This window comes from Callorhinchus milii, unplaced genomic scaffold (genome assembly GCF_018977255.1).
Source record: "Callorhinchus milii isolate IMCB2004 unplaced genomic scaffold, IMCB_Cmil_1.0 Scaffold21, whole genome shotgun sequence".
In the NCBI taxonomy this organism is placed as follows: Eukaryota; Metazoa; Chordata; class Chondrichthyes; order Chimaeriformes; family Callorhinchidae; genus Callorhinchus; species Callorhinchus milii.
Genome location: NW_024704762.1, coordinates 4,672,365 through 4,695,816, shown reverse-complemented (window position 1 = coordinate 4,695,816; position 23,452 = coordinate 4,672,365). Strand labels below are relative to the sequence as shown.

General features: G+C 41.9%; 1 protein-coding gene across 8 annotated transcripts in view; it reads left to right on the top strand.

The window, feature by feature from the left end:
- Positions 1-23,452, top strand: part of eps15l1a (epidermal growth factor receptor pathway substrate 15-like 1a) — a 128,208-nt gene that overhangs the window by 24,738 nt on the left and 80,018 nt on the right. For 5 of the 8 annotated variants that reach the window (XM_007901062.2, XM_007901055.2, XM_007901061.2 and 2 more), the window contains exons 1-14: positions 214-250; positions 1,009-1,050; positions 2,373-2,462; positions 6,388-6,435; positions 6,624-6,719; positions 7,166-7,228; positions 7,591-7,716; positions 9,354-9,413; positions 10,560-10,790; positions 11,723-11,877; positions 15,719-15,875; positions 17,257-17,342; positions 19,191-19,263; positions 20,132-20,293. In XM_007901062.2, the coding sequence (XP_007899253.1) occupies positions 221-250; positions 1,009-1,050; positions 2,373-2,462; positions 6,388-6,435; positions 6,624-6,719; positions 7,166-7,228; positions 7,591-7,716; positions 9,354-9,413; positions 10,560-10,790; positions 11,723-11,877; positions 15,719-15,875; positions 17,257-17,342; positions 19,191-19,263; positions 20,132-20,293 (1,419 nt within the window). In that variant the 5' untranslated portion in view covers positions 214-220. Of the gene's footprint in view, positions 1-213; positions 251-1,008; positions 1,051-2,372; positions 2,463-6,387; positions 6,436-6,623; positions 6,720-7,165; positions 7,229-7,590; positions 7,717-9,353; positions 9,414-10,559; positions 10,791-11,722; positions 11,878-15,718; positions 15,876-17,256; positions 17,343-19,190; positions 19,264-20,131; positions 20,294-23,452 lie in introns of those variants that run through there. The other 3 variants (XM_042342647.1, XM_007901057.2, XM_007901056.2) reach the window with 2 other exon arrangements.

Here is a 23,452-nt window from a genome sequence, read left to right as displayed (position 1 = left end):
TGAACAAAAATTGAGTGTAGTAGTGTGAGGAGGAGAAACCCTTATTTCCCTTTGAATTTTTTCATTTCTTCTCCCTCTCAGGCTCAAGACCGTGATGTTTCTGCGTAGTTCTTAAGCTTACAATTTCAACAAAAATTATATTTAAACATAATGTTAAATTAACAATTTTTCAAATATTTCTCTAAGTTTTTTTCTTTACCTTTCCCTAGGCCTGTGGACAATGTCTCATTGCAAGGGTACCATTCATTGGGTATTATAATTATAATAATAATAATAATCCTTGTGTTTAATATAGCCCTTATCACGTCTTCGAGGCGTCTCAAAGCGCTTCACAGAATATACTGTAACGTGAATTGCCTGTATATTTTGTGGGTAAAATGCGTACTGGCAGCCCTCTTGGGGTTTAACCGTGCATGCTTTGTGTGTGAACGTGGACAGCAGTGCCAGTAGGATATTCAGCTATCAATGGCACAATTGTTTCCAGCATCTACAATTTTCCCTCGTTCTTTCCAGCAGAGTTTACTGGATAGTAATCAGCAGTGAAATTCCAGTCTTTCTGCTTCTCTCCACACTAGCACAGATTACTGAGGTTAATTGTAGCAGATCAATGACCACCCTAACTGGCATTGGTTGTCTGAGCACAGACTGTAAATCAAACCTGCACCTCCTCTATTGTCTGTGCGGCTAAGGACCAGTTTGGCTCAGTTGGTCGTGCACTCGCTTCAAGCCCCACATTATGACTTCAGCCTGTGGTAAAAGGAAGTGGATCTCATCAAATCGGATGTATTATGCAATTCTAACTTCAGTTACAAATATTGCATTTTAACACCATTTCAGAGCTATGAAATCTTGTCCCCTTGTGTCCAGTTGCTTTACTAAAAGTAACTCATTGACTGGTGTAGGGAATGTGGATGGTAGATAACCTTCCTTGTGTAGTGTGAATAGTTTCCGTTGAAGCCCTGATGATGGTATCATGACATTTTATTAATTATCTTCTTTCTCTTGCAGCTTTCCAGTGGGAACCCTGTGTATGAGACCTACTACCGGCAGGTGAGTGAGATTCTTCGATTTAGAAGCTGGGCGTGATCTCGCTGGCGGGAGGCATGATATGTATAAGTGTTACGGGATTGATAGTGCACTGATATGTGTTCAAGTCCTGCACGTACTGTTCGTGATGTTTGGTTTGTTGAGATAGGTGCCAAGTGGAGGTGTGGGCATTGGGGATGTTGCTAGCGCAGATTAACTGTTGGTTCTGCCTACAAAAGAACATTTACTGGTTCTTGAAAATAACTTTTTGTTAAACATTCAAGTCATTTTACTGTGAGAAGCTATATATTTTTTTCCTCGTCAGCTAAATGTTTGACACGTATGAAAACCCATCACCAAGCTCAAAAGTCTCTGAAAGAGACAAACTCCTGAAAGTTAGTCTTTCCCTGGAATGATGCACAGCTTTCTGCTACTTGCCCAGCTGGAAACATCCTAGAGCTTTGGCTTCCAGAGTTAACTGGAGCTTAAGTGGAAAGAATCAGGTGAAAGGCAATACAGTTGGACCACATTTTAAAACACCGGTTTGGGTCCACAGAATAATGGAGGCCAACTGTGTATAATATATATATATTATATATATATGCAACTTGTGGCTTTCTAGTTTCCCCTTACCTGAGGGATCAGACAGGAAATAAACGAGTCTCCCAGAGTTGGCCTTGTACACTCTTTGGGACGTTCTCCCGACATGAAAGAAGCTCTATAAATGTAATTTTGTTGTTGTTGTTGTACACATTTCCAGTGTCTTTGTGACACAAAGTATTAGTTGAGGCCTGGGTTGCAGAGCATTAGTTGATTCAGAGCATTAATTAGCTGAGGCCTAGGTTTTGGAGCAATAGCTGAGTATTGCATTAAAAGTGATCAATGTTGTCCTGATGACCCTAAAGTCAACCCCTGTTTTGGAGCAGGAAGCTGGTCAGTCTTGCGGGAAGCTAGGTTTATCACAAGATACCAGCACTATAAGGGAACTTGTGCTAGTACCCAAAGTTATAACAGGGCTGCCCTGCATAGCTTAGTTTTGTCTGTAGTGCAAGATCTTTGAGCCATAAGTGCTCGAGGATTTAAATGTTAAACTGTATTCTGAAAAAAAAGTGCAATTGTCAGTGTCTCAGAGAGCAAAACCACAGCCACAGGTGACCATTATTCACATTGACAAAGCTGTCATCGAATACACCACATCTCTGAAAATAGTTCTCCTGTGCAAGCTAAAAATGTTTCTGTTTCGAAGGTTTTTCATTTCAGGTAGTGATGGTTGTGTAGTTTGGTGATTTTGGTAATGCTGAGTGGGTTACTGATCAGTATCTTAAACGACTGTTTTTCTTACGCAGGTGGATCCAGCGCATACAGGAAAAGTTGGGCCCCACGAGGCAGCATTGTTCCTGAAAAAATCTGGTCTTTCAGATGTTACCCTGGGAAAGGTAAGACCCAGCAGTCCCTACAAACAAAACCTTCAAGGTCGTCAACTGTTTGTACGTCACAAAGGTTGCAGTGGTAAAATAACATTTAAATTTGCGGCCACTTTAACTTTCCTTGCACTTGCTCAGTGTTTCTGACCATCAGCAATCTGGAGAAAAAAAATATTTTAATTTCTTTTATCCTAGATTTGTAAGAGACTTTCCTATATATATGAAATATACCCAACGTGAAGGGCACTATATAAACACAAGTTGTTGTTGTGAAAAGGTGCTGAAAATATTGTTTCCTATAGACCCTGTATAGGAAATAGTATGGAGCTGACTATTATGCAAGTTGCTACAGGAAAGTTGATTTTACGTTCTATTTGTGCTCCTTTCTTACACTGTATTCGGGATCATAAGCCGTCAAGAAGACGGGTGATTCATAAGGAAAAGTAATATTTTCCACATATTACCTAGCGTGACATGATTGTGACAGTGTGTAAGATCTCCTCCCAATCCTGTCTTACTGGCAACCTAACTCAACTGCTAGCTTTGAAGGATGGGTTCAGTTGAGCCGCTGTGGCAATTCTATTTTGTGCACTGACTGTTTCTTGTGACTGCCTTTTGTGACTCCTGAGGGAGATTGCTGAATTGCTGTCAATTAGTGCCAAAACATGACAATTGTGTTGTGAACTCATCCGCAGCGAGTTGGGCTGAGATGCTGACCACACAGCTTTCACTTGAGAGCTGTTGTGTAACGGGTTGCAAATCCTTGACATTTCCTGCTCCGTCAATCACTAACGCGCGCGGTAATGGTTCCTGTCTTTAAAATGTGCCAATTTTAAAAAAAAGAAGAAATCTTGGCAAACCCCTTTTTCTATGTCTGCCAACAGAGAATGTGGTTGAGAGAATTCATGTCAAGGCATCATCTTCTTGGCAATGGTGCAAGTGCTTTCCACCTTCCCAGAATCAGAGCAATCAGCCGTTTAACAGCGAATGACCTGGGAGTTGCTGAGCCAGAGCTCACAAAAAAGCCATTTCTAAACTTTCGCTAAAAGCACACACAAAGCTGTCTTTTTCATATGAATGCTCCACCACAATGCCATTTTGGGCCTTTTTTGTTCTGATCCATTACTTCGCGATTTAGGTTCTGTCTGGTAATCGTGATGCTCCATTTCTGAGCAGGCTTGTTCCGAGTGCCATCTACTGGAAATATTAAGTTATGCATTGCAAACGTATTGCGAAACCATCAGTCAATGCGATTTAAGTAGGGATGTTCAAAAAAAAAACCTCACTGTTGAAACTCTTCACAGCTTGGCTGCGACCAAATCATCCAGTTCGTTTGTGAAGTGATTGAAGTGTTGGTGATGATTTGAATTCTCTCAATTTTGCTTCAGTGTTCTGCAATGGTTTACATACTGTTAGAGCTCCCTATTTTCCTTACTGCACGGGCAGTATACACTGATGCAGTAAATGTGCTGGCGTGGCATATTCTATCTGCATTGTTGAATGGTTCAGGATCAAGGTGTTTTTTGGTGGTAATGAGGGGAGGAGTGGGGAGAGGAAGAAAAGGGGAAGTTAGCTGAGTGTGGGTTAATATTCCCTTCCTGTATTATGATTCTGCCATAAACAACAACTTGCATTTGCGTCCCAGAGCGCTTGACAGTGGCAGAGCACAATGCCGAGCTGGAGGGAGGTGACCATAAGCACAGTTGAAGAGGAAGGCCCTCTGGCATGACCTGAAGATGGGGAAGGAGGGGGCAAGGCGGAAGGATTGAGGGAGAGTGTTCCAGAGTTTGGGGGCGTACTCTCTGAAAGTACGGCCACCAAAGATGGAATGGAGGGCAGGGCACGAGTGACAAGCAGGAGGCCGGAGCCAGCCGATCGGGGGCAACAGGTAGTGGGTTGGGGAGTAAGCAGGTTGGAGAGATAGGGAGGTTCCAGGGCATGAAGGGATTTGAATATCCTATCTTTATGACAGGATCATGATGTTTTTGTGTAAAGCTCCTAGTAATACACGTTGCATCTAATGGCATCTAAATTGATAACTGTGTTGAGCCAACACAGCCATCTAAACTGAACCATAGCTACTATACAACAACAACAAGATTCCATTTATAGAGCGCCTTTCACGTCGGGAGGACGTCCCAAGGCGCTGGACAGTTGGGTCAGGACCCGAGCAGGGGGGTAATGGTCAGGGTAAGGGGAGGGGATACATAACAGGGCCCCTTGATAAGAGAGTTTATGAATATATTGTCTACATCTTTTTATGTGGGTACCGCCTCCAACTCACTCCCTGATAGTCAGCAAAATATGCATGATTCTGGGAATGATTTACAAAGAAAGTACTTTATCTGAGGTTTCAGATGAGACTAAAAACTGAAATATGATGCATTAAAATAATTTGTTTACCTGAAGGAAGTAGCAGTTTGCAAAGGCAATACTCATATTTGTACTTTGTGACTTAAACTGAAACTGGACTCTTAGACACTGGAAATTATGTGTATTCTATATCTCAAACTAACTTGTTAACTCGGGCAAAAGTTTGTGTCTTTGCAGGATATAGTAATGGACTAATGGCATCTAATAGTTGCAACTTGTCAAATTACCGTGAAAACAAAAATTTATGGACGCATTAGTAAAAATGTAATAAGTGCTTTATCAATCCCTTGCCAGCAAGGCATTTCTGTTAGATGATTGAATGCTGACGTTACTGTTGACTGAGGGACTTGGGGTCAGTGTGTAAAGCAGCATTCCCAGATTGATCTCAGTAGTTGCAGTCCTTCATTATAAATCTGTCTAACCATTTATGAAATACATTTTCTGTCACGTTTTTTGTCAGAATAGGAGGCTGTGAGCTGCTTGAAGCACTTGGCTTGTCTCAGTTGCCGTTTGGCCTGTTTGAGCACAGAAACACTCATTACAACTGGTAATATATGGTTATTGGTTTGTTCAATGGAAACAGCCAAGCAACAGCTGAGGGGCATCAAAGCCCAAAGAGGTTAATTAAATCCCGAGTCAATATCCAGTGTCTCCAATTCCATCACCTTCAATCTCATGGACCACAGTATAGTATGTGCAGTCATGCTCTGTATTAATATCTTTAAAGCTAATAAAAGGGTTCCTTTGACTCGGTAGTGCTGAGCTGAGTGAGCTGATCTCGCCTGGAGGAACAGGCTTTATCTCCCTGGGTTCGGGAGGGAATATCAGCCAGGGATTTCTCTCCCTGCATCTATTGAAAGATCATTACTCAAACATCAGATGTGGTTGTTGGATGAAAGGATCAGACTCAGCTGGAGAACCCCAGAGGTTAAATAGCCTGCTGATATGCACACATTAAAAATGGCCTCTTTGATAGGGATCTGGAGGGTGACCGTGACAGTGGAGACAGTCTGATTTCTTTCCTTCCTAATTGATGGCAGTGACTCAGTTTTCTCTTCAACCGTGCCTTCAGCTCCCCTCTCGACTCTCTACCCCCTCCTCGCTCCCTCCCTTCCCTCCCCCTGACCATTTCCCCCCAATGCTCGGGTCCTGACCCAACTGTCCAGCGCCTTGGGACGTCCTCCTGACGTGAAAGGCGCTCTATAAATGCAATCTTGTTGTTGTTTTACAGCAGATCATGCTGCTGATCAGAACTGAGTTCTGTGCTGCCGATGGTATTGTAAGCTATTTTAGTGCTGATCAATGAACACACCTGACCAATCGTCACATTCTCACCATTGTTTCAGCTATGACCTGCCAAGGCCACTCAAACCACTGTGGTGATGAATGTCTTATCCTTGGGCACTTCAGCCTGCTAACTAGGTTGAAAATGGAAGCTTGCTGTATGTAAGCATGTTTGTCAACGTGTGTCTGCACTCGGCATATACCTCAGGCACGCACACGCGGACTTTCTTTCTGACCCTCTGAATGCAGAATCTGTATAATCCTTTTTTATGCTTTGCAGATTTGGGATTTGGCAGATCCTGAAGGCAAAGGCTACCTGGAAAAACCGGTACGTTAAAGTGGAGATTTTCTGGTTCTGATGTAATGATTGCACCCTGATTCGCCCACACAATATACAGTCAATTCACTTTACAGTATATTCTGTGAAGTGTTTTGAGATGTCTCAATGACGTGATAAGGCGGTATATCAAATGCAAGTATTAATATTATTGTTATTCATCTTGGCTTACTTTTTAGGGCTTTTATGTTGCCTTACGCCTGGTAGCATGTGCACAGAATGGCCACGACGTTAGCCTGAGCAGTCTTAATGTGACGCTACCACCACCCAAATTTGTAAGTATCTACAAAACAAACTCCTGACTTTTTTATACTAAGTTTTTTTTAAGAAAGAAGTTTTCTAGAACTTGCAGATGTACTCTGAGCTGAAGTGCTTAAACTCGTCCAACAATTTTACTTTTAACTATCCTGCATTCATAACACTGTAAGCTCCCATTCCTGTTGATTTTAATCAAATGTGCAACAGATTTGCTGGTTTAAAACATTTCTCATTTTTGTACCCAATGGTTTATCTTTTCACTCGCTTTAAAAAAGCATATAGCTGGGTGAGTGTGTTGGTTTATAAGATCTATAGTTACTGCTGGAGTGGAGTTTTTGCTACTGTGTGCAGTTGAGGATCTTTTCACTGATACTCATTTGTTGAATTAATCCGACCAGCACATATTCATTATGTGGCCCCTCTGTGGATCATGTTAATAATCAAATCGTTTTTTTACTTACAGCACGATACTAGCAGTCCCTTGCTAATTGTACCCCCTTCTACAGAGATGCATTGGGCAGTAAGGGTAAGTGGAGTCATCTTGACTAAATTGTATAATATAGTTTAACAGTGAGTAAAATGAGTAGAGGTGGGAGCTATGGAAGCTAGGACGTAATGTTTACTCATTGTCCCTTTCCTACGTTTATTTGAAAGGTGTGGCATATTTGTTATTTTATATATTTTTATATAATTTGTTCAGGTTCTTTTAAAGCACAAATTTGAATCACTCCTTGCAAATGGCATGAACAGAAATCCTACTGTTTGCTTTTGTGTGTTAATGTTAGTTATTTGGAAATTTGTTACACTGGATCTATGGGGAGGTGGTTGAACTGAATTCAAACATCGGAATGGCAATTTCCCTGTTTTTTTTTCTTTCCTATTGCACAGCCCGAGGAGAAAGCCAAATTTGATGGTATTTTTGAAAGTTTGACTCCATTGAACGGCCTCCTCTCGGGAGATAAGGTCAAGCCTGTGCTGATGAACTCGAACCTACCTCTGGACGTCTTGGGAAGGGTAAGAAAGAATGTTGTTGTACCTGGCGCATGTGTTATCACCGTGAGTGCCAACTTTTGCTAATCTTATGTGCGTTCATCATTTTTAAAACAAGTATTGCTTCAAAACGATAACGTTTCAAAACAATGATACAGATTAGATGAGGCCAAAACAGTGAGGCGGCAGTGGTCATTCCCAATAGCACTGTCCCATATAGTGCTATAAGCCATACAGACAGGAAAGCTACAAGTTTGAATGTGTTGTCTGTTGATCTCTGCTGTGATAACTTTTGGGATGCTGGAATTGGCTTTTCACAAGTAGCCAGGAAAATCAGCCAGGGTTCCAGCTACTGATTACTGTCCAGAGATCCCTGCTGAAAGGTGCGTGTCTGTATGGAGGTCAAGTGAGGACTGAGCTCTGCTGTGGTGTCCCTGAGTTGAATACTCTGCCAACAGCACTCGTTGTCAAGGCACATGAATGAAGAATGGCTGCATAGATTAGCTACGGGGAGCAACCAGCCCGTGGAGTTGTACAGTGGAAAAAGTAGACAAAAAAGGCAGCAATTTATCAAAACAACTTAGTGACTCATCTGTGCTTACAACAGCTGATTATAGCTTAATTCAATTAACACTTAATGAGGTGATATTATAAATTGCATTCTACTGCTGTTCACTGCAATATATGTTCTAACACCAGAATCAAAACTAGTTTAGATTTTGTTTTTTCGTGAATGTTCCTGGCAAGGCACATTTGTTGATCTCAGAGGTGAGGGGCGAGGCTGGAGAGAGTACTCGGATTGCTGGTGGAGTTATATTTTTTCAGTATTCGTTCCAAATTTGAACCACTTCCATTTCATGCACTAGAAATATTTTGGGCTCAAGTGTTTTTTTTTTAAATTGTTCTGTCTTATTCCCTGACCGTGATTGTCAAGTTATTCACATACTGCTGAGTTTCCGGCACTTATAGGTTTTCTGCTGGGAAAAGAAAATTCCATTACTGTGTCCCTTTAATACTTTACCCCTTTTAAGACCTTTCCGTGGCATCTCAGTCAGTTTGGTTTTCCTTGTTGGAGAAAACTTACATTTCACTCTGGGTACCATAAGTGATCCAGGAAACCTTTTTTCCCCCGTGAGGAGTCAAATGCGAGATCATCTAGCAGGAGAATGATATTGAACGTCTTTCGTCTCCTTGCTTAGACCAGTAAATGATAGACAACGAGAGGAAATCTACTGGTAGCCATTGAAACCAGCACTCCGAGGTGAAGCCCCAAAATTTTACTACTGACGTGAAAAGTTACCACAACCAGTTTGTTATGGCACCTATCACACAGGATAGATAGTGTCTTATCTTGATAATTAATAGGATCACAGGAAATGTTCAGATGAGAACGATCTTTAGCCAATTTGGTTTAATTTTACCACAACACCAAGCTGTTCCTTCTTATAAAAGGACTCTCCCACCTTTCCTCGTAATCTGTTCCAGCTGTTAATTACACTCAGTGTTCATGTATGGGCGTTTGATTTTAATTTTATTGGGATGATTCATTGAGGTTGATTCATTTTATAAATATATAATTTATTTCGTCTATAGTGTTAATTGTCTCCCTGAATTTGTAAGAGTTTAGTTGACCTATTTATTTTCATTCCTCTTTCATTCAGGTTTGGGACCTTAGTGATATTGATAAGGATGGTCACTTGGACAAAGATGAGTTTGCTGTGGTAAGTGTGCTGTTGCTCTGTCTTCCTGGAAACATTGTTATGGGGTGGGACTACATTATTTGACTTTTTTGAGTAGTCTCTCAGCTAATTCTATAGCTGAACTTTCTCATTAATGATGTGGACTGCTGTTCTATGTAAGAGGCTTGCAGTTTGCTATCCAGATAAACAATGAACTTTTGTACCACTGGTTGTATGTGTTCTCTCTTTGTTACCAAGTCTCATATGTTTATTAAGGCAAGGAGCAGATTATAGGTTAAATTAACATAAAACAAACCCGATTTCTTTGTTGTAGTTACGGCTGGTGAGAAATTGCTAGGAAGACCATCCCAATGGATTTAGCAACAGTTCCCACAAATGGAATTATTCTCTGTGTTCTGTACTTATGCTTGTCTGCCTCTGCTAAAGTGAGAGCTACTTGTTACTCCTCACTGACTCTGGATTTTGTGTGATTATACTACAAAAGCTAGCATAATAGTGAATATTAGTAGATAGACTAGATCGTTACCGAAATATAAAATGCAGTGCTCTCGGCAAGTTATATTACAGAATGAAAGGTTAATTCCCTTAACAGTCCAGTCCTTTTCAAACCACTGCATACTTTATTTTGAAACACTATCTGTATTCTCCTTTTTCTCCTCACAGCTTTTGTCTTATTCTGAATATCCATTTTATTGCACAATATGAACATGACGATAAGAGTCCATTCGTGTCAGATAGCAAGTAGAATCTATTTCCTTTGGTTGGCAGCGCACTCAAAGTCACCCAAGTGGTATTTCGAAAGACGATGGTTTGATGCAATAGTGTCTTGTCATACTGACTGGATTGTTTATTAGCATACGGTATTCAAAATGCTATTTACAGTGAAAGGATATAGTTTCTATTTGCCATCTGTCAGAAGTGCTTTCATAATCCTATGCTATGATTTCAAAATAAGAGACATCTCCCTTAGTATTTAGTGTTGATTAAATATTGTCCTCGGAATACATTCAACTCGCTTCTAAACAAAGAAATTGCTTAGTTGATTGTTTCACAAGAATGTCTGACTCCTCCCACTTAAGAATGTCTGACACTTGAACAGCTTTCAGTTGTTACACAGTGTGGGTGTGAACTAGCTGACTTTTTATACTGCTTTTTCTTTACTTGTAGGCAATGCATCTTGTTTACAGAGCTCTGGAGAAGGAACCTGTGCCCCAGCTTCTACCGTCTGCGCTTGTGCCCCCCTCCAAGAGGAAGAAACAGGCCTCAACCCTTGCCGGTTCTGTATCAGTGCTTCCAGCTAGCCCTCCCCCTAAAGACAGCCTAAGATCCACTCCTTCACATGGCAGCATTAACAGCTTAAACAGCACAGGCAGCATCTCTCCAAAGCATGCCAAACAGGTAATAACATATGAACGCTAAATTACTTTTATTTATTTTGTTGTAACCTGCTTCAGATGGTGTGCATTATTCATGTTTAAGAATGCAGTTAGATTATGCATTCCCGAGTCTTTACCCAAAACTGCGAATAGTGTACATGAGCAGATCAGAGTTAATTGCCCATTTGGCTCCTCTGCTTATTGCGTTCTCAATGACATCTTTGAAATAGGAAACATTGCCATTTATTTTCCGTGAGTGAAGACTTGCAGCTGTAATGTTGAAGCTTAAACGTGTGGGTGTTGACCTATAAACTATTGATCTCGACCATGTGACGGTTGCAGAGATTCACTTAAATTTAAGATTTATTGATGTAGAGCTTGCCGAGCAAGGAAAAAGAGAGGGGAGGTGGAGATGACCATAGGCACGGGTGAAGAGGTAACTTTTAAGGGGGGAACCTAAAGACAATCGAGAGGGCAAGTAGAGGGAGGAAGTTCCAGAGGTTTAGGTGTGTATATATAGTATCTGAGTAGGGCAGTACTGCCATTCAGAGAATGGTACTTTCAAAATGGTCATGAAGTTAGATTTGTTTTAATTGTTCCCCTTATTAAACTTGTATAAACGTTTATATATAAGTTCAATGAGTGTAAACCATTGAGTACTGGAATAAGGTCAGCTGATTGACTAGTGGGGAGAGTGGCATTTACTCCAGTGGATGAAATGATGGCATTGCCCTTCTGGCTACGATCTGCTTATGTGTTCTAGACCTGAGGACTGAACATGAGGTATTCCTGGCTTGTATGATTCAGTAGTACCACAGCATGCAATACGTTTGTCCACTGAGCCATTCATCTTGTTATTAACAGAACTAGACCTGCAGGAGCTGCGTTGACTTCACTAATTGTGCTATATGTGACCCAGATAAATCCTTTTTCCCCCCCCCTTTTTTTCTTCAGACATTAAACTGGGTCGTGTCGGCTTCTGACAAGATGCGGTATGATGATATTTTCCTCAAAATAGACTTAGACATGGACGGATACGTCAGTGGCTTGGAAGTCAAAGACATCTTCATGCAGTCTGCACTCCCTCAGAACCTCTTGGCACATATCTGGTAAGAGGCCTGCTACGTGCTCGGATGAGATCAGTCATTTCATTAAGTCTATTCCCTCACAAGAGCCGTGTCGTCAATTATGAAAGCTGGATGATATGTTGGTGAAAGGTAACGAGGTTTTGCATTTCAATGATGAAGTATAAATGATAATAATCCGTGCATTTGATATAGTGCCTTATCAAGTTGTTGAGACGTCTCAAAGCGCTTCACAGAATATATTGTAAACTGTATGTTTTGTGGGCGAAGCCTGGCGGGCAGTTGCGCACAGCAGTGTTCCATCTTCAGTCGTGGATTGAGTTGGTCAGAGAGGAGTGCTTAGATGTGAACAATTTGTAACATTCTATAGGGCTTGGAACCTGAAACTTTATAGGAGTATGATGAAATTTCAGGCTTTTCCATGTGTGCAAATCCAGTAGGAATCAGGAGTGCAGGCTCTTGTCTCTTATTTCTTTCCCTTCTTCACTGAGGTCAAATTTAGCGCTCCCATTTTTGACGTGACCTAATTCGATACAGACTAGGGTTTGAACATAGGACATTCCGAGTTCATATGTCTCAGGATCACATCAACCGACCAAGCTATTAGGGGGATTCCTATTTGGAGTAATTTTGCGCATACAAATATAAACATCTTGTTTTAGGGTTAAGAGGGTTCAAGCTTCACTGTTACTTCCTCACTGCGCCAATCATTGCCTTGTTATTCATTGGTATTCCTAGTATTCTCTGTATTTCCTGAAATGTAGAGATGCTGAGATTCATGTGCTGGTGACGGGCTTTGGCCACCTTCCTAACCCTCCACCCTCCCCGATCTCGATCCCCAGTTCATATTCAAATGCCTGACTGTCCAGCGTGTTGGGACATTCTTCCCACGTAAAAGGCGCTGAACAAATGTAATTTTGTATTGTATGTTCTTGATGGCTGACTCAGAAGCGTGGAGGAAGTTGCAAGGGGTGGGGAGGGCAAGGACAGGAAGACTTGAAGGTCAGAACAAGGATTTTGAAGCCAAACGATTGGGCTGCAGGGAACCAGTGGTAAGGATAGGGGAGAAACTATGAGTTCTGTGGTGTGGGAAAATGTAGGCTGCAGAGTTGGTGGGAAAAGTGTTTGCGAAATCAAGTCAGATGATGAGAGCACGCGTGGGTTGAAATCGAGCCGTAAGCCAGCAATGTTGCGGAGGTGTAGAAAGAGGAGCTGAGGTGACCATGTGGGGACGGGGAGAAACTGTTTAGAGAAATATAGTGTTGCTGGTGCGGAGATTCTCGGAGATATTGTGTGCCTAGCAGGACTTGAATTTCTACTTCCTTGCCGATGGCAAATCTGTGCTCAAAACAGGAGCTGTCGCAACTGTGAGGTTTAGGTCTGTTTGATGGGAGCTCTGCTGTGCTGCTTCAGAGACACAGCTGGAGAGAGGGGACACAGTGGGACACTTGTAATGTGCTACCGTACATAAAATGTGATTTGAGTGCTGGTTACATTTGGGCTGACACGGACAGGAGCTGGGAAAGATTATTGTGAACCGAGACATGTATTTTCAGCCTGCGCTTTGACTGCTTCGATTTGTAAAATTGATCCAAGATCTGAGATTAAACTGCACGACAGCATGCAAACTAGATAATTATAATAATAATCCTCGCATTGATGTAGTCCCTTATCACGCCTTCAAGACGTCTCAAAGAGCTTCACGGAATATACTGTAAATTGAATTGACTGCATATTTTGCAGGAAAATCGCGGCAGACAATTGCACACAGCAGTGTCCCACAAACAGTCGCGGGTTGGGTGACCAAATTATTATTTACTTTTTTTAAAAGGATTTTTACCCCCTTAATAATAATAATAATTAATAATAATGATGGAACACGGCGGCAGTTCAACTATGAGCCTAACAAACTAAAGTTCATTTTTGACATCCAGGAAGCTGACGAGTAAAATAGATGCATCTTGAGTCTTGCTGTTCCACTGAATTGAATGCCTTCGGGCCTTCAATTGGGTATAAAATAACTGGAATTATACAAACCAGTTTGATTCTCCTGGGATATGTCATTTGATGGATGCTATTTGCCCTGTGCCACTTCTCTCAGATGTCCATTATTCATGCATGAATCTTGATAGCGAGTGTTTGCAGGCTATTTGATTGTGTGTGTGTGTATTTGTAGAGGTTGGGGAGGGGGGGAAAGAGAGCAGTGAGATAGACATGTGGTGCTCATTCTTTATGCTGAGATGAAATGTTTCTCCTGATTTTTTTTCTTCTCCTGAAGGCACTGATTGATAGCATATGGGTCTACAGGTGCAGGCTACCCACAGGTACCTTGCACAATCCTGATTTCACCTGAGATGTGTGTCAGCCTGGCTCAGTGGTTGCGCTCTCGCTTCTGAGTCAGGTTGTGAGTTCAAGCCCCACTTTGGCACTTAGAATCACATAGTCCTCGCTGACAATCCAATACAGTGCCGGGGGGGTGTTGCATTATCGGAGGTGCCATCCTTTGACATTAAACTGTCCTGTTCAGGTGAACGTTAAAGATCCGATGGCACTATTCGAAAAGAGAAGGGAGTTACTGCCGGTTTCCTGGGCAACAATCCCTTAAATAAAATTGGTCACTCACCCCACGGCTCTTTGTGGGACTTTGGTGTGCTCAAACTGGCTGCCGCATTTCGCCCACAGAATACACAGTCCATCCACTTTACAGTATGTCCTGTGAAGTGCTTTGAGCAGTCTCGGTAAAATGATAAGGCACTATAGCAAATGCAAGGATTATTTAATATTATTATCTGCGCCTGTGTCCTGGATATAATATTCAGGAGTGGAAACCCTGGCTAATTCATCCCTATTGAGGCGAATATTAGCTGTTAATGTTTCCCAAGCTACAATTGGCATCGACTGGTAATATAACCTGGGACTGTCTTGGTCTGCAACACAATTTGAAAAGCAAATGCACAGTTTTTTTGATCGGAACCTAGTAGTCAAATTGATAATAACGCTGGCCTAACCCCTGAAACAGGAGTTTGAGTTCATCCCATGTTGATGGGCTGAAGGTCATCTTTCTCATTTGGCTTTGTTTGGATTCGGTATGAAATATTTGGAGCAATCTTATTGTATGTAGTGGATTGTATACAACGTATAATTCAGCACAAGCTAGCACTAAATAGTCAGGTCCATTCAGAAAAGCCGTAAAGGTTACTTGTGCAAATGATGGAAATTAAATTGTCGGGGTTGCTCTTCTGAGGCTGGGATATTCTATCAGTTATTTGAAACGAGTCTTACACTGCAGCTATCTGGTACATCAAACCCTGAGAGTGTTCAAGGTTAATACTGAGTATCTAAAATGGGAATGTCCTCAATTCCACAAGGATGACATCTAGCTGCTCATTATGAGATTGGTCCCACTGATGAGTGCAGTAGAGAAACAATTATCTGCATTAATGAAGACCATTATCTCTTCCTCTCTCATTCTCACTCACTCTCTCTGACTCTTTCTCTGGCTTTGTTTCTGAGGCTTTCTGTCTGTGTCTTTCTCTCTTTCTGAGTCTCTTAACATTCTATCTATCTTTATCTCCTTCTGACTCAACCCTACTCTGCATGAAAGCGCTTTGGAAAGCTACCCTGTGTGAGGGGCACTATATAAATGCAAGTTGTTGGTGTTATAAAAGTATAAAAATGTCACGCTACCAGGTGAAATTTCTGTTGCGTGTTGTCTAAGGTTCACATTGCATGCATGTCAGGTTATTAGAGATGTAATTTAGCTGGTCAGAGCAACTGAATTGCATCTCTAAATGGACATGGGGATAGTTGGCGTGAAAAAAAACTCTGCTGAAAGGTTTTAATGTTGTTGTTTGTTTTGTGGCAGGGCTCTAGCTGATACTCGGCAGATGGGGAAACTGAACCGGGAACAGTTTGCTTTAGCCATGTGTCTGATTCAGCTGAAGGTCGGTAAAGGCATTGACCCTCCCCAGGTTCTGACGTCCGATATGATACCACCATCTGAGAGGAACACTCCAGCATCAGTGAGTACCGAGTGCAACTCTGTTCATGACCCTGATTTGACGTTGATTTGTGCTTAAAATTTATAATAATCCTTGCATTTGATAGAGCTCCTTAACACGTCATCGAGACATCTCAAAGCGCTTCACAGAATATATTGTGGATGAAACGCAGTAGCAATTGCACAAGACTGTGTCCCACAAACAGTCGTGGAATGCGTAACAAAATTATTATTACTTTTTGGTTTGGATGGATTATTATACCCAGAAAGCGATCTGCCAGTCGACTAACTACTGGGTTCTTACTTACTGCTAGGTAAACAGAGGTGTGTGGGGTAAGGAAACTTGCCTAAGGTTTCGTACTGTCCAGGAATCGCACCTGGGTCCTCTCACTTGCGAGGGCTGTAACCGATACGCAACTCCTTTATGCCTGTTTGTGGGACATTGCTGTGCGTAAATTGGCTGTGGGTTTGCCAGCAAAATATAGTCACAACATTCTGTGAAGTGCTGTGAGACTTTGAAATGACGATATGGGATAGTATCAAATGCAAGGGTTTATATATATATAAAATGTAATGCTGAAGCTTTTTTCAGTCACAAAGTTGAAAACTGGATTTTGGGCACAAATGAATGTAAAAGCCTCTATAATTTAAACTTAATATGCTTATATACACTTTACAGTATATCCTGTGAGGCCCTTTGAGATATCTACCTCAAGTGAAAGGCACTATATATACCAAATGTGAAGATTATTATTACTGTTACTATTGTTGCTCTGTCTGTGATGCTACCATGCTTGCTTTGTGCCTGGAAGGAAATATGATTTTCAACAGCTCACCGGGAATTCAATCCTAAAGGAAACCTGGCTCGACAGTACAAGAGCACTGAGCATGTACCTCCTGGGCTCCCCTCAGATTAATACATCCTTCAATATTAGGATTGAAGAGTATTCAGCATCTCAGCCCCCACACTCTGGAACTCTACCCCGCAATCCCTTCGACTCACTCCCTCTATTGAGATGCCTCGAAGACGTGATAAAGCGCTGTATCAAATGCAAGGATTATTATTATTATATATTATTATTGCCTCCTTCAAGTCCCATCTAAAGACCTTCCTTTTCGACCGTGCCTTCGGCTACCCTCCCACCCTCCACCCCTCCTGACCCCAACTCTCAACTCAGGTCCAAAAACCCCTGAAGGTCCAGCACCTTCGGACGTCTTTTGACGTGAGGAAGGGCACTATAGTACAAGTGTAATTTATTGTTGTATGACTGTTATGCTATATATATAAAGATGTTCTTTTGTAATAATGCTGGCCTTCTCTTCTGCATCACAATGCTACCTCTAGACTTTTCAGTGTTGCGTTTTATGAGAAAGACCTTCCCATTTCTCTGCTTTTATAATAGGACAGTTCAAGCTCAGTCGGCTCAGGGGACTTCACTGGCATCAAAGAGCTGGATGCAATTAGCAACGAAATCACGGAACTGCAAAGGTAAGTGATTCATAAATATTGATTGCAGCTTGCTTAAACTGGTTTCCTTCCTCCATTAGGCGGGGGTGTAAGTGAGTGTACTCTGTAGTACTGAGCTGTGCAGAGCAGGAAAGCCTTGATCTCTCGACTCTCTGAATCTCAGCAAATGTGGCAGTGGGTTTGTTGCAATTGACCTGAGCATTTCTGGACGCGGATGGAAAGATCTGTGTTCCCTGAAAGACGATTTTTAACATTTATTGGATTGAGTTTGTAGAATCATAAGAGTTTTACAGGGCAAGAGGAGGCCATTCGACCGGTCAGGCCTGTGCTTTCTCTCTCTCAAACAGCCGGTCATTCAGCTCCTGTTTCTTTCCCTTCTTATACCCATTTGCATTTTTAAAAAAATTACCTGATTACTTTTTAAATGCTTTTACGGATTAATTGCGCCTTGATGTAAAACCGCTGCGGTTCTGTTGTTGGGTCCTACGCGTAGTGTTAATCCATTTTCACTTGTGGAATTCCTCTTGGATCTGCAGCGACAGCTGTAATGTAGTTTGGGTTCAGCACACTGACACCCAGTGGCTAGAATTGGATCTGCAGCAAAATGATTCACCTTTCGGTGCGCCAGGAACCGGCAACTGCAATAATTGAGAACCTAACGCGCACGAAAGGGTCCATTGCTTCCACAGTTCACACAGTGGCTTCTTCTATTGTGAATTTGTGAATCCTCCCCCAACCCATCACATTTTAGATGTCTTTGGAGAAGACATAGAGCCCGGCCGTGCCATCAGTAAGGTTGTTGTTCACATTGTTCTAAAACAGTCGTTTTCCTAGAGATTGCCGTTATTCGAGCAATCGGGGGCCACTATATCCACCTAAAGTTGTGTAACCTAACACACTTGAAAAATAGAGGGATTAGGGGATATGGGGATAGGGCAGGTAATCAGTTAGGTGAGAAGATCAGCCATGATCTTATTGAACAGCGGAGCAGGCACGAAGGGCCGAATGGCCTACTGCTCCTAATTCTTATGTTCTTATGTTCTTATTAATATTCTGAGGTGTCTACCTGTTTTCCAATATGATGTTGATTTATGCTTTTCGTATTTCCATCCTTTTGCAATTGAGATGCTGGAGGTGGCATTCCATCTTTTTCTTTCATCTCCTCTACCTTTAGCTATGCCTGGGACAAAAAAAAGGCTCCACACTTTATAATTACTGTGGAGCGCTTTGAGATGCATTAAACATTCTAAAAATACAAGTTCTTTATGCATGAGATTGTGGTGCATTTATCCACCTGACACCTCAGTGTTGCTGAGTTAGAAATGTATTGAATTTTAGAATAAATGTCAGTGGTTTGAATACAATGGCTAGTGGTTGAGTGCAGAGTTGATCTTTCTCATGAATGGCTCCTCAACCCAAAGTGCCTCTGTGTTCACTCGTGGTGTCAACCACACAGATTGCAACTGCCTGCCCCTTTTAACACCTCAGAACAAACATTTTTGTCGTTGGCCTCGGATCTGAAACAATGTGGTGAGTGAATCCGATAGCTGATATTCTAGGGCTGTGGTGGTCAACTTGTAGCCGTCATGAAATGGCCTTCCCGAGTATTCGCGTGGGTCTAGGTAAGTGCGTGTTCGATCAGGAGTGTGTTTACAGTCATTTCTTGATTGTATATTTCTTGAATTGTGGCATAAATCACTGTGGTGACCAAAGAGCAGAAAAATATCAGGATTTTCAGTGGAGGTGCTTTGTGGGAGAATGTTCATTTGGGTTTATTTCAATTCATCCATAACTCTGCTTTCCTCAATAGTTACTCATTATTTTTGGTTTACATGAGGTTTTGAAGACATTGGGATCTGTGTATTTCAGGGAGAAGTATGCTCTAGAACAGGACATCCGGGAAAAAGAAGAATCCATCAGGCAGAAAACAAATGAGGTACAGGTAAGTAGGTAGCATATGAGAATTGTAACGAATAGTTAAACAGTGGGTTAAAGCCACTAATGTGCTGTGCCACTATATAATAGAATATGGAGGTTGGTGAAATGTCTTCTAATCTTATCTGTAATATATAAAGAGCTTGCTAATGACCTGAGGACTGAAAACCTGACCACATGCAGTAAATTCCATTAAATCCATCACCACAAGCTGTATGCAATAGGAAAAATAGCAGCTTTAGGTTACATGGTTTTGAAGTACAAGGTTCATAATCATTCTGTATGTGGGCACGATTTATGATTAAGTTAGAAACATATTGTTTTTTGGTGTGAATTAATCATTTGATAAAGTGGGTTGATCATTTGGGATTTTGTATATTCTACCAAAAATACACTGTGTACAATAAATGGTTGCTTAAGGTAGAATGCTGTGTATCAACAGCAGGCTGACTATCTTCTCTGTTTTCATCTGATGTGAAGTGTAGCTGTAATGTGGCAAAAAATATATGTTGCGTGTAGATATGCAAGGTTCCCAAGAATAAGGAGGGGGACTGTGAACCAGTAATGTAAGGTGTTATTTAGCTATTTGTTATATGGAATGTAGATCAGAAAGAGAAAAAAGAACTGTCACAATATGGTGCTATAGTGACAGTATAAGTCTTGATGCAAAGTTTTTGATAGGCAATTTGTATGTTGTGTGATGATCTGTTATTTGCAGTGTTTCCATAGCTACAATGGAATCAATCTAATGAATGGACTTCTATATTAACGTGATTGAACCATATTTTAGAGGTCACTCTTGCAGTGTAAACCCAAACATTGGGCCTTTGTGAATTGAACATTTGACCAAAGGTTGGACCTGTGTTTGACGGCAGGAGCTACAGAACGACCTGGACAGAGAGACCACAAACCTGCAGGAGCTGGAGTCGCAGAAGCAGTCTGCGCAGGACAGACTGGATGAGATGGACCAGCAGAAGGCCAAACTGGAGGACATGCTGAACGACATTCGACAGAAGTGTCACGAGGAGAATCAGATGGTAAGAACGGGGAGGACCCGGGACCCGAATGCCCCCCCAAAACCCAGTAAATAATAATAATATGGTCACTCAATCCACCACTGTTTTGTGGGACGTTGCTGTGCACAATTAGCAGCTACCTTTTGCTCACAAAATATACAGTCAATTCACTTTACAGTATATTCTGTGAAGCGCTTTGAGACGTCTGGAAGACGTGATAAGGCACTAAATCAAATGCAAGGATTATTATTATAAATGAACTGTTGTGGGTTTTATGTCATAATCTGGATGGTAGCACATAATGAAAGTACCTGCCTTAACTATTGGATGCCTTTTGCGACTTCAATTTTGTTTTTCTTTCTGACTATTAAAATTAGGTCACGTACTAAGCAACCTTTAAAGCTTGTCATTGTAAAAACAAGCAGACAGGTGGGGATTAGACTGTAATTAATTTGTGTGACTCCTCGAATATATTTGTGTGTGTGTGTGTGTGTAAGAAGATTATTACAAACACAACAGTTTTTCTGAAAATAAACCCTTCCGTACCAGCTGACTTTCTGTAATGCTGGCTCTGTACTCTACCTCATTAACCTCAGCTCTTGTATTCTTACTAATCCTTGCGTTTGATACAGCGCCTTGTCATGCTATCAAGGCATCTCAAGGCGTTTCACAGAATATACTGTAAAGTGAATTGACTGTATATTTTATGGGCGAAAAGTGGCAGCAAATTGCACACAGTAATTGTGATACAATGAGGTATAATTAAGTGATAATAAGGGACATAAACTTTAATGGTGTATAAAGACACAATACAACAAAACTACATTTATAATAATAATAATAATCCTTGCATTTGATATAGCGCTTTTCACGTCGGGAGGACGTCCCAAAGCGCTTCACAGAACACACTGTAAAGTGAATTGACGGTATATTTGTGGGCGAACGCGGCAGCCAATTGCGCACAGCAATGTCCCACAAACAGTCGTAGATTGAAAATGACCAATTTATTTTTGTTTTGGAGGGATTATTATTAGGCTGTGTGTGGAGTAAGGAAACTTGCCCAAGGATTCGCCCTGACCTGCCTGGGATTGAACCCAGGTCTCTCGCTTGCAAAGCGAGTGCTCTAACCACTGAGCTACAGGATTCCACACGTAGCAAGTAGCGCCTTTCATGTTGGGAGTTTGTCTCAAGGAACTGGACAGAAGAATTTCTGGCCTGAGCTGGGCGTCGGGATGGGGGAAGGGGGAGGCCGGGGGAGGGGGGAGGCCAGGGGAGGAAGCAGAGAGATTGAAAGGAGGATCTTGAGGTGGGTCTTGAAGTTGGTGAGGGAGGAGGTGAGACGGAGGGTGGATGCAAAGTGGCAGAAGGCTCGCTCGCCGATAATTGGGCGAGCAAGGCGGGGGACGTGAAGCAGGCCGGAGGGAGCGGACAGGATGGTAGGCTGTTAGGAGGTCGGAGACATAGGGGGGAGCAAGACCATGGAGGCCTTTGAAGGTGAGGACCAGGATCTTGAACTGTATCCTCTGTGTGATGGGAAGCCAATAGCGTTGGGCAAGGATGGGGGTGATAGGGTCGCGGAGCTGGTGTGGGAGAGGACACGGGCTGCAGCCTGTGGAGGGAGGATCTCTTTATTTAAAAAAAATAATGTCTGGAGTGGATCAGTAATGTTCTGGGCTCAGTGCGTTAGTTGTTGAGTCTTCATTTGCGTGTTGCTTTAATATCCCTAAACCCTTGGGTGTTGCAGCATTGTAATGATCGCAGCCAGATGTTCCTTACATAAGATGATTACATCCTCTGTAGGAAACCTGCATCCTTTGTTCCAGCCCAGTTCTGCTCACATTGTTATTCAGTATGCCAAGGTAGCATTCCAATACACCACCAGATTGATCATTATTTATTTCATTGTATTGTTCCCACATGGCTTCTGGCTAGCGGGACTGGATAGGGTGGTCCAGGTCTCAGACCTCCACATGGCCACCAACAGTGCTTCTCAGCGACTTCCAATTAGCCAGTTTGCTTTCCCCCATGAGTTGGACCACTCCCTCGCACAAATGTTTTTCTGTCTGTTTCTAAATGTCAACCATTAAAACATGGCTGTGATCCCAGAGAATCCTTTTGAGTATTGAATTCTTTCATTGGGTTTGAAAGAAATAACTTTTTTTCGGATATTTTAGTTTATTTGAAGAAAGCACTGAACTTTTCTGCATTCTCTTTTATTGTCCATCTTGTCCTTCGGATGAGAAGGTAAACCAAGATCCTGTCTGCCTGTTCAAGCGGATATTAAAGATCCCACGAACCTATTTGTGAAGAGAAGGGAGTTTCCCCTGGTGCTTTGGCCAACGCTCCCCGCAGATTTTTTAAAAAACGTAATTCACTTTGTGGCTGTTTGTAGGTCTTTGTTGCGTACAAATTGACTGCTGCGTTCACCTACAAATAGTAAAGCTTGAAGAGGTGTAGGATTGGGGTATTGAAGGCTGCGCTTGCTCTGAGAGCTGCTGAATGGCCCCCGGGATTGTAAATGTCTATGATTCTGTAAAGCGCTTTGACTTGTGTCGACATGTTGACCATACCTCACCCTTCCCGAATCGAGGTACAAACTTGGGTACAGACCCTCAACTATCCAGCATCTTGGAACGACATCCCAACATGAAAGGTGCTACAAATGCAATTTGTTGTTGTGTTAAGGCATTTTATCAAATGCAAGGATCACTATTATTACAGCATGATTGAGTTGGTTCTAGAGCATCCACTTAGTCCTTCGCTCTCTGCTGTCAATGAAATGGGTGTTGGGGAGCAAGGGAGGGAAGAATAAGACGAGCACCATAGGACTGAGAATGGTCGAAAGAAACCAGCCAGGTGAGAATTTGTGAACAAATCAGTATGTCAGCCTAGCTCAGTCGCTAATTCTAATAATTATTAAATCACTCGAAGTATCAACAGATCAGGGGAATTTAGCCAGAACAAATATTTTTGTCTGTGCAAAACCGATGTAAGGAAATTCCTAAATTATTCGATCCTCTGAGACTTGTTGATAGATTTCTTTCTGATGACTTGCAAGCAGCTGGAGTAAAAGCTGGTGTTAAGCAGGTCAACAGAGAAAGCAGCATTAGCTTAATGTGAAGCAGGTCATTGAGGGTGTTCTGCAACAGGCCCTGTTTATACTGGCGCCAGCACGTGAAC